Genomic DNA, 13,493 nt, shown 5'->3' with positions numbered 1-13,493 from the left:
GTCTAAATAGTCACCATTACACAATGAGAATGTTTATTCTCAGTCTGTGGCTGCCATAAAGAGATGTTGTTGTCTCCTCTCTCCCCAGCAGGTTTCCTATCCCGGGGATTTGGAATTTGCCACCTTCCTCTTCTCCTTCCCCAGTCAAACAAAATTTGTCTGTTTTTAAAAGCTTTTTGCCATCTTGAGGATGTTTCAGATGTGCCAGGATTTTAAATAGTACCACTGCCATTGATTGTCTGATCCATCCTTTCAGGTCTGAAGTTAGGCACAACATTGTTCCCTTTGCATGGTAATGAATGCTTTGTCTGCCACCGGTGTCGGCTCCTGGTGTCACATGAAGCCAGCAGAACTATTGGCAGGGGAATTCTTTTATTTATTGTGATTTGGAAGATGGCAAAGGCTCACACAGAGTTTTCTGCTGTTGGCTTGGTACTAGTAGCATAAGCTACCCGAGTTCAACCTCTGTTTGTCGGTACTGTCCAAGGGGAAGACTTCTTTCTTCTCTACAGGTATTCTGCTTGAGAAAGTTTCCTATGTGGTTTTATAAGGTGATAAATCATCTGCTGAGGAAGCTGCCAAGCTGCAGGCTGCTCAGGCAAGCTGTCTGTACTGTACAGGAGGAGTTACTCGGGTAGTGGACATCTTGGAGCGTGGGTAGAGCAGTAGGTGAGCTCTGAAGCACAGTGGTGGTTGCGCAGATCCTGAGCCCTGCTTCCCAGGGAATGGCACTCCCTTCAGAGAGGTGGGGTTTTAATCGGCACAGTAGTGAGGAACCATACGAGCGAGATATAACCCAGAAATGTTACTGGGTGACACTAGTTAAGGTTCAAAAACTTTGGAAGGTGCTGTTGTAGAGCCTTTAGAGAGCTGTATTGCTGTAAAGGAGAAATCTTCCTATTACAGCATGGCTAGCTGTAAGACAGATCGCTCAGGTACCTTATTTTGCCCTAGTAAAAAGGGGGTAGTCAGGAGCACAGAAATTAGATTTGTAAACTCAGCATATGTGCCATTTAGTCAACTTGAGTAACCCAGCCCTGCTGTATTTCAGTGTTGTGAATATTAGCAAGAAGTTTAGTAATAGTCAGCTGAGCTGCAGTTGAAGCCCATAGATAATGTACGTACCTGCTTTCTGTAGTTGCTCCTGTAATTGTATTTTTCTCTTGTTACTGCCTGCTGAAGGTGGGCTAACGAACAAGCTGAGTCTGAATGAGGATTGGTCAGGCCTTTGGAAACCTGATCAGTGTGTGTCACCATGATTTGTTCTCTGATTTGCACCCACACCTGTCTTTTGGGAATAACCCTTTCTGTTAAACAGGGATTATGGTTTCCTATGTAGGAATTTTGAGTCTTACACAGTGCAGAAAGACTGATTTGGGAAGAATCCAGAGCAGGAGGGAGACCCAACCCGTTTAGTTCATGATATTTTCTTGTTCAAAATACATATTGGTGTTTAAAGAGACTTATAATTGCATGCTTATTTAAGCAGTAATGGCTAATCTTGTACATAATGGCACTGTGATGTGTGATGATTTATGTACTGATTAGAAATGGTATTGCCAAGTGACTTAGATATTTTTTTGAGGATGTGCCAGACCATAATCAAATGTTCATAGACTGGGATGAGGGGGTAAGGTTATAAGCAAGTTCTTATTGGCAGGTATTGAATGGTTGGACTAGATCTTAAAGGTTTTCCAACCTAAACTATTCTGTGATTCTGCATTTGTCGCAACATTGAAGTGTATGAGGCCTTAAATGTCAGGAGTGAGAATTTTGAAGAACTTGGAAATAGCATTTCTGTTCCAAGTCCATCTTTCTAATGAATGCTGCAAAAGGTGAGGTAAAAAAAAATTATGGTGAAAGAGTATTGATTATGTGTATGTGTCAGGAGAGGATTTGTATGGTATGAAATGGATGTGAAAATGAGTAGTTTTGAAAAGCAAAGTAGAATCAGCTACTCCTGAACAGGGTTTCTGTCACTATACGAGTAATGCTGACAGTCAAACATAGCCAGATTCCAGTGCAACTCCTTGTGCATCCTCGGATTACAAACTCCTGGAGGTCCCTCTGCACTTGTGGTCCTGGGTACTGCATAGGATGTAATCAGTGTCTGTGAATATTGTGGGAATTATTCCAGGGCTCACCAGACTTACGGAAATTTAAGGATGGCATGCTGAAATTAATAAAGGGGAAAGAAGAACTTAAATAAACTTCAATTACTTTAATAAAGAAGTTAGTTTTAAAGGCAAAATCACTTACCCAGAAATCCTGATGGCCTAGCTCAGTCTGTGCTCTGACTTAAACCAGTTGTTTTCCTTACACAGCAAGTGAGAATTCCCTTGTAACTCCACTGTTCTTTAGTTTGGTGTGAATTACATCTGTTAACAACACTTTAAAGTTTTTAAAAGCACGAGTCTTAGAAAGATGACTATGTGAGAATGAATTCTTAGTATTTTTCTAATTCCTGTATACAAAGAGCACTGCTCACATGTGGTTTATTCCTTGAGGATTTCAGTGTGAGCAGTCAGCATACAATAAAACATACTGGAATGTTTAAAACATTCACCAAATGTAAATATGTTCTGTCCTTCATTCTGATGTTGTAAATTAGATATCTTGATGCAGAAACAGTGACACGTGAAATGGCCAGTGCTCAGTTTCAGATGGCCAAGTAGACCTCAGCACTCCATTGTAGGTGTGTGCCTTGGTGGCAGGCAGGTGTGAGCACTGCAGCAGGGATGTAGGCCAGCATAGCAGAGTGTGCCAGAATTGCTTTCAGGTTGAAGTTTGGTAAGTATTGATTCTTAAATTAATGAGAAACCAAGTGGCTGCTCTCAAACTGGGGATGGACATTGACTGAGGGCGATGTGTGAAACTTTCGAAGTATGGTTTCAGTATTCAGTCTGTAATAATTGCAAGTAGGGTTCTGGGAGATGTGGTGTAAATCAGTTTTAGAGATACGCACATACCAAATAACTCATCTTCTACCTCAGAAGATTTGCTGTTTCCTGAGGTTTATGTCTAATTTGACTCTGTTGAAAAGCTACCGATTCCTCAGCAGTGAAGGCAGCTGATCCATAAACCAGTAACCATCTTCTTTTTGTAGCCATCTACTTTTTTTTTTTTTTTCTTTTTTTTTGCGGGGGGGAGTGGTGGTGGTTTTACTATTCATCAGTGCATTTCTTCACACTGTTTGTACATTTGTATGTGCAAATACAAGCCCTGCCTGTACTGCAGAGGCAAGTGTGTGCATATGCACCATAGACTGTGTTGAACTATATGGAGTAAAACTGCACAGGTGTAGCATCACTTTATATCAGCCACATAAACGAGAGGGATAAAGACCACCTTATGGTGCTGTTCTTGCAGCAAACCAACTTTTTATAAAATAAACTGTTACAACAAGTTCCTTGAGCCTAACGAAACATTTCTCCTGTGTGATGTTAGCATGAAGGGGACATTGATTGCAAGTACACTGAAAACATGTGAAACTGTTTCATCATTTCTGTCCTTGTAGCCAGAGCTGTACAGTTTGGAATGTTAAATTATTGGGAATTGAAGGTAGTAACTTTTTTATTTATTTTCCTACTCTTAAAGAAAAGGTCTGTTAAAGCCAAATCTGCTTCATTTTGGGTGAAGTTGGGTAGGGAAGGGGGAATAGGCTGACATATTTTACATTAGAAAATTCGTCCCATTCAGAAAATATCAAACCAAGCCTATGGAATACTACCTGTTGCCCAAACTTCTGGTTTTTTGGGCTTCACCCCTGGACTTACCCTTATTCCTCTGGAACACCCCCAACCCCAGGTATGAATTGGGAATTTAGCACAGGTAATGAAGCTGCCAGCTGAAAAACAGTTTTCTTCCTGCTTGATTAAAGTTGATTAAATGTTCAGGTCTTAGGCGAACGTTACTTACTTTCAAATATCTGATTTTTCTGGCATGTTTGCAAATGATTTTTAACTAATAGTGCATGTGGCTGAAATCTAAAGTAGTGTCTTTGCATTTCTTTTGTGTGACTTCCATACTAACCCGACTGATGAACGAACGTGCACTGAAGGGATTGGTAAATTGTCCACTGCCGATGGTAAAGCCTTCGCAGATCCCGAGGTTCTCCGAAGACTGACGTCTTCTGTCAGCTGTGCACTGGATGAAGCTGCTGCTGCATTGACGCGAATGAGAGCAGAGAACAATCACAATGCAGGACAAGTGGACAAGTACGTACTGATCCCTCCCCACTCCTAGTTTCCCATCTATAGAATATATGCTTATGTTTTTAAGTTAAAATTAAGTTAGTTTTATAGTTGATATTTGGCAATGTATCTGCTCTGTTACTAGCAGAAAAAGTTAATGAATCTGAAGGGGTTACTACTGTCCCATCAGCTTACTGGCATCGAAGTGTAAGAGAAAGGTACAAAATAATGTTATTTTCTAACCTGCTACTCTTTCTTTGTACCAGACAGGCGATTTCTGTTTCAAAACCAGGTTAAATTCTTAGCTGTAGAAGAGTTGGTGATAGTTCTCTCATTACTGCCTCAGCATACTTTGGTGGAAACTAATGAATCTAGCTCATTGTATTAAAAGCTGGAAGAGACTACTCATACTTACAGGGCAGCAATTTGGCCTGGGATCTTGCACAGGAATTTAGGGGGAAATGAAACTCTATTATAATCTGATAACTTTTTGTAACTGAGAATTGTTGAGGACAGCATTTAACTCCTATGGTGACAGAACTGAGGGTTTGTCCTATGTCATCAAAAGCTTTCCTCTACATTAGTAATTTCAAAGCATTTTTAGGGGCCTGAAACATTTTCTACTCTGACAAGTGATGCAGATAAGTTCCTAAACATCCTAAGCATTCCAGTGCCATTCTTGTCACTTCTACAAAATGACGTGGAAATATCTCAAAGGGAACCTGAGCATAGAGCAAACTGGGAGACCTCTGGAGATGCCTGGGTCAACTAGGATAAGAGATGAGTCTGTTTCCTGGGACACATTTGATTTCACAGTTCTGTATTATAGGAGGTATCTCAAGGTCATCTTCTGAGAATGATTCATGTGTTTCAGGATTTGTCCCACAGGTTCTGGGACTGGGTGGCTCCCATTTCTAAAGGCTAGGCTGTATGTGTGCAAAAGTGCATGAATCCCTTCCCTCTCCTCCCAGCTGAACACAGGACCTGAGCTGTAAATGCTGGTCACATGTGGGTTGCAGCAGGGCTGCTCGTACTGTGAGCACAGAGCTGTCCTGAGGAAGGGGCAGGTCTGAGAGTGCCCCGCAGGCTTTCAGAGGGATCCCATTGCTTCACTATATGGACTGTGTAGCCAAATAATAAACTTAGTGATTACTGTGCAATTATGGTGCAATTGTGATAAGTGGATGTTCTCTTCGGGTCAGACTTCAGCTATTACCTATCAGCTGCTGGCACAGTTTAATTAATTTTGGGAGTATATGACAAATAAGTTCCTTTTAAAATAGGGGATTAAATAGTTCGACCGTTGCAGTCTTTGACCAGTTGGAACTTGTATGCTTTCCTGAGGAATGGGTATTTTCTTCATTGTCAGTGAATTCGAGTGAACTTCTGTCTTTCACAGGAGAAAAAAGCAGAAGTTTAAGGTCTTTGAATCTGACTGTACTAGCTTTTGTTTTAGGAAACAAGCTTCCATGTATTGCAGATTAAATATCTTGATAGGATGCATCACATCCAGTCCAGTATTGTTTAGAACAGAAGGCTATGCATTAACTCCCCCCTCCTCCCACCAGGGCATTACCTGTGGGTTGGTTCCTGGTTGCTGAGGGACAGTCATTCATTGCACATATTTTCTGGTTGGAGAAGCATAACTGAGTTGGTGCTGAGCATGACTTGCTCTGGTTTGTTAACGCATGTGTTTAGCAGTGCTTTAACAGTTGTCTTTGCTGTTAGGCTTTGGTTTTAGTATAGACAAAGATCTAAAGGACAGTTGACTTGGTTTGAAATTAATTGAAACTCAGCTCACCTTGTTTCCAGGTTTGCTTAGTGAACCTTCCTACATTTCAGGGGAAATAGTTATTCTCTCTACTTCAGAAATTAATGATGGTTAAAGTAGTAATTATATACTTCTGAGCTTTTAGATGCCAAAAACTCAGGGTTTGTCTTGTCTTTTCTTTCTAAATCTTAGCTTGTAATTACCTCTTACAGCATTTTAAGGACTGTTCCATGCAGGCTTCTTTAAAGTAGTGTTCCATGTAGGATTATATTGTTGTTGCTGTTTAAAAATGTGCATGTCAATTGGCTTATTTCATCCATCTGAAAACTTCTGTAATATGCTTTTAACAGTGCATGAAAAGCAACAGTAAACTTCTGTAAGGCTCCTCTTCCTTCTTCCTTTAAGATGTCATTAGGTAAGGTAAGGATTTTTCTTTGAAATGGCTGCTGAAATTAAGAAGCTGGCATTTTCAATGAAAACAAGAGAGCTTTGGGATACTGCAGAGAAGGAAATAGTCTCACTACAGGAGAGACAGGGGTCAGCAGTTTGTCTTGCTGCAATATTCAGTATCAGTGGTCTTTGATAATAGGCTCTTTTTTTTTTTCTCTGCTAGAACTTTGCCTTGATAACTGTAGTCAGTAGTTTGGTGTGGTTGTAGCCTCCATGCATCTGGCATGCCACCCAAGTGTGATAGCATCAGGGAGGCTTACTGCTGTGCACTGCAAACACCACAACTTAACTGGTTTTGAGCAGTGTTCTCTGCATCTAGTGTATATGAGAGCTTGTGTGAGCTAGCAACTGATGAGGATGAGCTCATTTAGACATAAGCAAGGTCTTTATTTCCATGAGTGAAACAGAGATAATGTGTGTATATACTTAAATCTGTAAGGTATTATTTTCTGGTAAGGCTTAGTGCTAAGTCATAAGTCTTTACTTGAAGACTTCACCCTTGCACAGTAAAGCCACCCATCTACTGCAGTTCATGTTGAATTCATTCTGTGTAACTGATCTTCCAGTCGCAGTTTGGCAGAAGCCTGCTCGGATGGGGATGTCAATGCTGTCCGGAAGCTGCTGGATGAAGGAAGAAGTGTAAATGAGCATACTGAAGAAGGGGAGAGTCTCCTTTGCTTGGCCTGCTCAGCAGGATATTATGAATTGGCACAAGTAAGTAGCACATATAATCACTACTAAACCTTTGTGAAGCATTGTCTAAGGGGCTTCTTTCGTAGGTAAACATTTTAGCTGTTCTGAGTGTAATATATTTTGTAATCTGATCAGAGTATCAGTTAATACAGCTTGTTGTGGGCTTCCAGTTACTGTTTGTCTTTTTAATGGAAAATGCTCTCGTATGTGCCTTTAGGGTTAAGGGACATGTCTGAAGAATGTACCTCGTGTTTTGTGATGCATCTACCTTTCTGGTATTATTCTAGATGCAGTCAAGCTGTTCTGCCAAGCAGACATTGCAAGAGGATCTAAAATAGCACCAAAATCAAGCAGTACAAGTGGTTCCCTTCTAAAAATTCTTGTCTCAGTCTCTCAATTCTTAACCACATCTGTATCAACAGTGCATTAATTTCTTTTCATTTTTAGCTTTTATACTTGTGTATCGAAGGGCAGAATTTGTGCTTCTGTGAGGATGTTCAGGTGATAGTTCTCAGAAAGTGTCCAGCTTCGTGTTCTGGTGTCAGGCAAGAGCACAGGGAGAAAACTGTTTGCCTGTAAGCCTGGGTGCTTGTTGTGTGCTGTGGTCACTAATGCAAGTTTGCAGTTTCTCTGCTGTCATTCTGGTTAGTGAATTGCCCTGTGACTTTTGAAAATGTCAGTGCTGCACTGTAACCTCATGTTGATTTTAGCAGATAGGAACAAATGTAAAAAACCAGCATTTCCTGGAGCAGAGCACAGTGCAGGTAGCAATTACAAATGTCCTGGGAGTGCCATTGTGCTTCACCACTGGGGATACTGCTGGGAGGGGATGTCCAGGCTGGCTGGGGAATCATTCTCACACTGAACTAACAGTAAAATGCTGGTGCTGCAATTTATTCATTAAGGTGAATTTTTCCCCCCTAGGTGCTACTAGCAATGCATGCAAACGTTGAAGATCGAGGGAACAAAGGAGACATAACTCCCTTAATGGCAGCTGCCAGCGGAGGCTATGTGGACATTGTTAAGCTGCTCCTTGTTCATTGTGCAGATGTCAACGCACAGTCTTCAACAGGTAACTGGGAAGCAGGAACATCAAGAACTAATAAGACTGACACATAAGATGTGCAGCTGTTTTGAACATCTGTTGTTTTGTCTCAGTTTCATTCAGAAGAAAACATGAAAACGAACTATTAAGCATAGGCTGGATCTTAGCAGATGTGTTTGGAGTCTTATCTGGCTGTTACTAAAGATTGTTTTTAATATAAACTGCAATGGAAAGCACTGTTCCTGTGAAAACCACTGTGGTGTTAGATGACCAGAAAAATACATGAAGTTTAGTTTTTCTTGTCTGTATAATCCCAAATGACCCAGTAAGACCTCACTTGGGACACATCTGGTCAAGACCTGTTATCTCAGTCTTTTGCTTTTTACTGAAGAGGAGGAACAATTCTGTGAGCATTCATGTTGTCTACATTGCTGATGCTTGACCACAGCTTAACTAACCTTGCTGAGAGCAGTAACCTGCAGCTGGATCTTGCTAATATCAAGATAGAATTTAAACTGTTCTCATTTTAAAAAATCAGGTGTCTGAACTGTGAAAGGTGCTTTTTATCCTGATGTTTAGCCATATTAAGCAGAACTTACCTTAAAACTGACTGTAGCATTTAAAACATGAGCCGTATGTGGTTGTCTGTCACTTTACAGTACCAGAGTTTTAAGTTAGTTTTAAGTTTATTTTCATCCATCCAGTAAAAGTTTTTCAAGGAATTATAGGATAGTCTTAGGCAAAACCCCCCTAACCTCCCAACTACAGTAAGTGTGGAAAATTGCTTGTTGATTTCTGTGTGTATTTGATCTCTCTTTGTGTGCTGAAGTAGGAAACAATAAAGGAAAAAAAATCCTGATTTATAATACTGGCTTAGCATTAAAACTGTTTCACATATAGTTGTGTTGGGATTTTTTATCTAGCCTGAAATCACTGGCTGGAGTAGCATTGCTGTGAGGTAGGAGGCTGCTGCCAGCCATGTACTTAGTTTTGTTCAGTGCTGTTAAAACTCTTCCTGTGAGTGATGGAAAGGGCTTTCATGTAAACTGCTTCTTCTCTGCAGGGAACACAGCTCTCACTTATGCTTGTGCTGGAGGCTTTGTTGACATAGTGAAGGTGCTGTTGAAAGCCGGTGCTAATATAGAAGACCACAATGAGAATGGCCATACCCCCTTAATGGAAGCAGCCAGTGCAGGTCATGTTGAGGTTGCAAGAGTATTGCTGGAATATGGTGCAGGAATCAACACTCACTCCAACGAGTTCAAGGAAAGTGCACTTACACTTGCATGCTATAAAGGTATTGTCTCTTGCCTTGTTTTGTATTTTTGTTATCTTTATTTGCTAGGATTTATCTAACTAAAGCTTCCAACTGTAATTTGAATATTTTCTGAAGAGCTTTGGAGTACTGGTTTTTGGTTTTAAACTTGGGAAGTGCTCATCCATGGTATAGTAGTATTAAGCCTGTCTGTTTGTGATGGACATGTATTTGGTATGTTGCAGATGGAAACTTGTGACAGGCCGTGTCCAAACCAGTACTTTGACACACCACAGCTCTTTTCTTCCCCCGCTACAGCATTCCCTGTTTCATTCAAATTCCCTTCACCAAGTGTCTTTCAAGTTCTGAAAACATCTCTGTTAGTTGTTAGGAAAATGGGAAGTTAGAACGAATGTTCTGGAATACCTGATGGGGTGACAATGCTGGTATTATAACTGTATACTGTTTCTGCAGTGTCATTTTAGAGGATGTCTATGAATTGTTACTCATCTTGAACTTTCATGGCCTTTTGACTTAATTTATTTTGCTATGTAAAGCTTCCATAGAAAGTAAATTAGTGCAGCGGTAATCTGGTGTGCTTCTAGGTTGGTTTTTAGTTGTTTTTAATTCCAAGACCCACCATAAAATTTCCAACTATTATTCTCCTCCTAATTGAAACTTTTTAAGGATACAGATTATTGTAACATCAGGTTTTGCCTCTGCGGTTAGAATTGGATACAAACTAGTGTAACCCATCTGAAAACTCTCATCTGGATTCGGCATGGGTTTCCTGCCGCGAATAGTAGTTCCTTATGTAGATGTTTCAGTAATAGTTCTCCTGGATATGTTGGAGGGGCATTCTTGTCTCTTGTGACCCAGAACTTAATGTGTGTAATGTAAGGTACTCATTGACTAGAGATTTTTTATATTACCTTTGGCAAGGTGATTGATAGGAAAACAAAGTAGCTCACTTAGTATAAAACTAAGTCTTGTCTTGGAGGAGGGTGCTCATTGGGAGGATAAAATGTACAACTTGGTGTAAGGGACAGATTCTAAAAGGACAGAATTCATAGTAGAGTTGAAAACATGTATTGGTAAAGTTCAGTAGAAGCTTCTAAAAATAGTGTTAGATAACATTATGTGATGTAATGTATGTGTCCTGGTTCTCAGCAATATGTGAGTGCTGTGATAAAAAAGCTTAAAGTTAAGTTCAATTCTGCATGGACCTCTCTCTAAAAGATAATGCCCTCGGTTGTGTGCTGCCTTGGAACGCTTAAATGATATGTTATTCTACAGCTGAATAAGGAATAAGCACAGTCTTTTATAGCTCGAAGTTACAAGGGAAGGTTCCTGTTGTGGAAACTTGAATTCGAGAGGTCTCTCTTCATCTAAGAGTTGGGCAGTATCTGACTGAATTCTGGCTGTCCATTTTGCTTTGGTACTTTACAGAGTACTTTTAAAAAAACAGCTTTGCAAATGGTAACTTGTAAAAACTGTAATAGCGAACTATGAAAATGTAAATGATTTCATCAAGTGTATTGTCTGTACTACTAAAAGTTTATGGTACTAAATGCTTATTTATTTTGCTCTGTTTCATTTGAAGGCCATTTAGATATGGTTCGTTTCTTGCTTGAAGCTGGAGCTGATCAAGAACATAAAACAGATGAGATGCACACAGCACTGATGGAGGCCTGCATGGTAAACAGCCTTTACTGCTCTGTTTTCAGTGACAGGAGTGAAAGAGATGATAAAAGAAAGTGACCCTTTGTTAAAAGCTGGGTTGGGTCTGCAAGTGAGCATGTTAGTTTTGATTGTAAGAAGCCTTTACTTTAGTTATCACGGGTAACTAGTTGGTCTAACTGATCATAAGGAAAAATCACTCTAATTTTTGGGGGGGGTGATGTGTTGTTCTATATGCTCCCTATGTGAAGTGTAAAGGGTAACCAGTCTGCAGTGTGGTATAGCAGGTTGAGCCCAAGTCACTGTTTCTTTTTCAATGTGGAAGTCAGTTTTCCACCTTTGTCTTTTTAAGTCTCAGAGGTCTCAGATCATGGTCGTATGAGCCATCCAGAAGTACTCTGAGCTGGATGACTGATGGATTACATCATTCCTGCACTGCTGCAGGAAGTGTTTTACATGTAGGGATGGTTTGCTCTCTTCTAGGTTTCTGTAAATGCTGCTGTGAGGTTTTTCTTCTGAAAATAAAACAGTAGGTCAAAAGTAGGTTAGTTCTTAGCTCTTTGGCAACTCTTACAATTCAAAGCTGCCATTGAGGAAAGACTTCCTTTTCCAAGAGCTTCATCTTAATAAGAGTGCTATTGTGTCAAAACATATGTTCAGCTATTTTTGCCGTGAACTTAGCTGACCTTTTATCTGTTCTTCAAGCTGGGAAACTTCTTTGAGTAAAGAAAGCAATCTTAATTTGCTCCCAATAGCCTATAATCCTTAGAAGACAGGCTGCAATGTTCCTCCAGTGTTCCAAGACCTGGAGGATCAAGTGTTCCTTCAGTGCACTTGTGAGGTGATGATGCAAGTGACCAAGGTCAGATTATGTCTCGAGCTATGTTGAAATCTTCTGACAGTGAGATGGTGATAGTGTCCTTGAATAGTCTTCCCTGTATGGGACCCTAGTGCCAGTAAGGAATTGAGAATGCTGTCTCCTAAAGGACATTGCAGCATAACTATTATTAAGTTGTTCTGTTTAGGTTTAGAGGGTTTTTTTGTGCTTTCATGGTGATACAGTCTGAGCACTGGCTTGACTTGGGGTCTATGAAGCATCTTGCTTGGGAAAGATAAAGATGTGTGGGTTGCTTGCATGTTTTCAGTTCTAGTTTGCACTACAGACTGTGTGTTGACCTTTAAGAACAACCATGAGGAAACCGATCCTTTCAAGTCCCAACTCTTAAGTCAAATGATGGAATTTGTTCCTTGTTACCTTTTGGCTGCTCCCTTGCAGAAGGGAACTGTTCCATCAAATCATGGGGACTCTTCCCAGTCGGTCTTCACTGTTTTCCAGCTAGTGAATGGTGCAGAGGGAGCTGAAATGTCTGGTCTCTGATCACCGATTATAAGTACCTCTGAGTTTTAGTATGTTTTGGACAATGTAGAGTGCCACACCTAGAAAATGCCTTTAGTTAGATGAGGTGGTTGTTGGCTTTTAGCCAGCTTCTCTGATAGACTTGATTGCTGTCAGTCTCGGGTTACTACCTGCTTCATGGTCAACTTAAGACAAGTGTTGGCAGGAGTCGTGTGTTTGATATCCCTCTTTGTGTTAGCTGTTTGAGTTACTGGCTGACACTTCTGGTGACATCAGGATGGGGAACTGGTAGTTCACTTGAGGTTGTGGTTCTTAATACATAGGAAGCTCTTTAATTTTCGGAATTAGTGGAATTATTAACGTTATGACTTTATGAATTACCCCTAGGTAGCAGTGCCCTAGCCTCAACAGCTCTGGCTTGAACCTCAGGCAGAGAGGTCTTTTGATGTCTTTCCGCTTTAGTATTGCCCAGCCTCATTTAGATTTCCGTCAAAGGACACATCATAAAAACATCGGTATTTGCCCTTTTTGTGTCTTCCTTGAGAAGAAGTATTCTTTAGTTCTCTAGCAACATCTGTCAGCATGCATTGAGGCTAGTCTAAAGAATTAATCCATCTGAACTGCCAAATCCTAGGAGAACCACTGTGTCAAGACACAGGGCTTTAAATCATAGCTGGCTGACAGTTTACTCCTGAATTAACCTACGCTATCATCGGATGGCAAATAGAGTGACCAAATTGATGCATCTAATACCCATGCACCTGCAAAGCAGCAAATGGTTTTCCCTCCCATGAGAGATACTGAGCAGGTTTCAATTGAAGTCTTTCACTTGGAGTTCTCTTTCTATCTTTAAGTTATCATATTTAATTGTGCACTCCAAAATGTCCTTTGATTAGACTTTCAGACCTTCTATACCTCACTGAGCACTCTTTGTGTGGCTTGACCCTTCCCACTTTCATTTTCCTGGATCTCCAGATTGTTCCACAAGTTTGGGTCCCAGTTTCTGAAGTTATGTTGGAGGAAGAACCCATATGAGTGTTTCATCTTTC

At 40.5% G+C, this 13,493-nt stretch overlaps 1 protein-coding gene across 1 annotated transcript in view; it reads left to right on the top strand.

Annotated features, from left to right (window-relative positions):
* Window positions 1-13,493, top strand: part of LOC104402818 (ankyrin repeat and KH domain-containing protein 1-like) — a gene marked incomplete at its 5' end in the record, with an annotated part of 85,184 nt that overhangs the window by 15,982 nt on the left and 55,709 nt on the right. Inside the window, 5 exon segments of the mRNA XM_010010798.1 lie at window positions 4,061-4,217; window positions 6,981-7,128; window positions 8,032-8,179; window positions 9,216-9,449; window positions 11,011-11,105. Coding sequence (XP_010009100.1) covers window positions 4,061-4,217; window positions 6,981-7,128; window positions 8,032-8,179; window positions 9,216-9,449; window positions 11,011-11,105 — 782 coding nt within the window.

This window comes from Nestor notabilis, unplaced genomic scaffold (assembly GCF_000696875.1).
Source record: "Nestor notabilis isolate BGI_N333 unplaced genomic scaffold, ASM69687v1 scaffold13803, whole genome shotgun sequence".
Lineage (NCBI taxonomy): Eukaryota > Metazoa > Chordata > Aves > Psittaciformes > Psittacidae > Nestor > Nestor notabilis.
The sequence above is the reverse complement of the archived record's forward strand: the minus strand, read 5'-3'. Positions and strand labels throughout refer to the sequence as shown.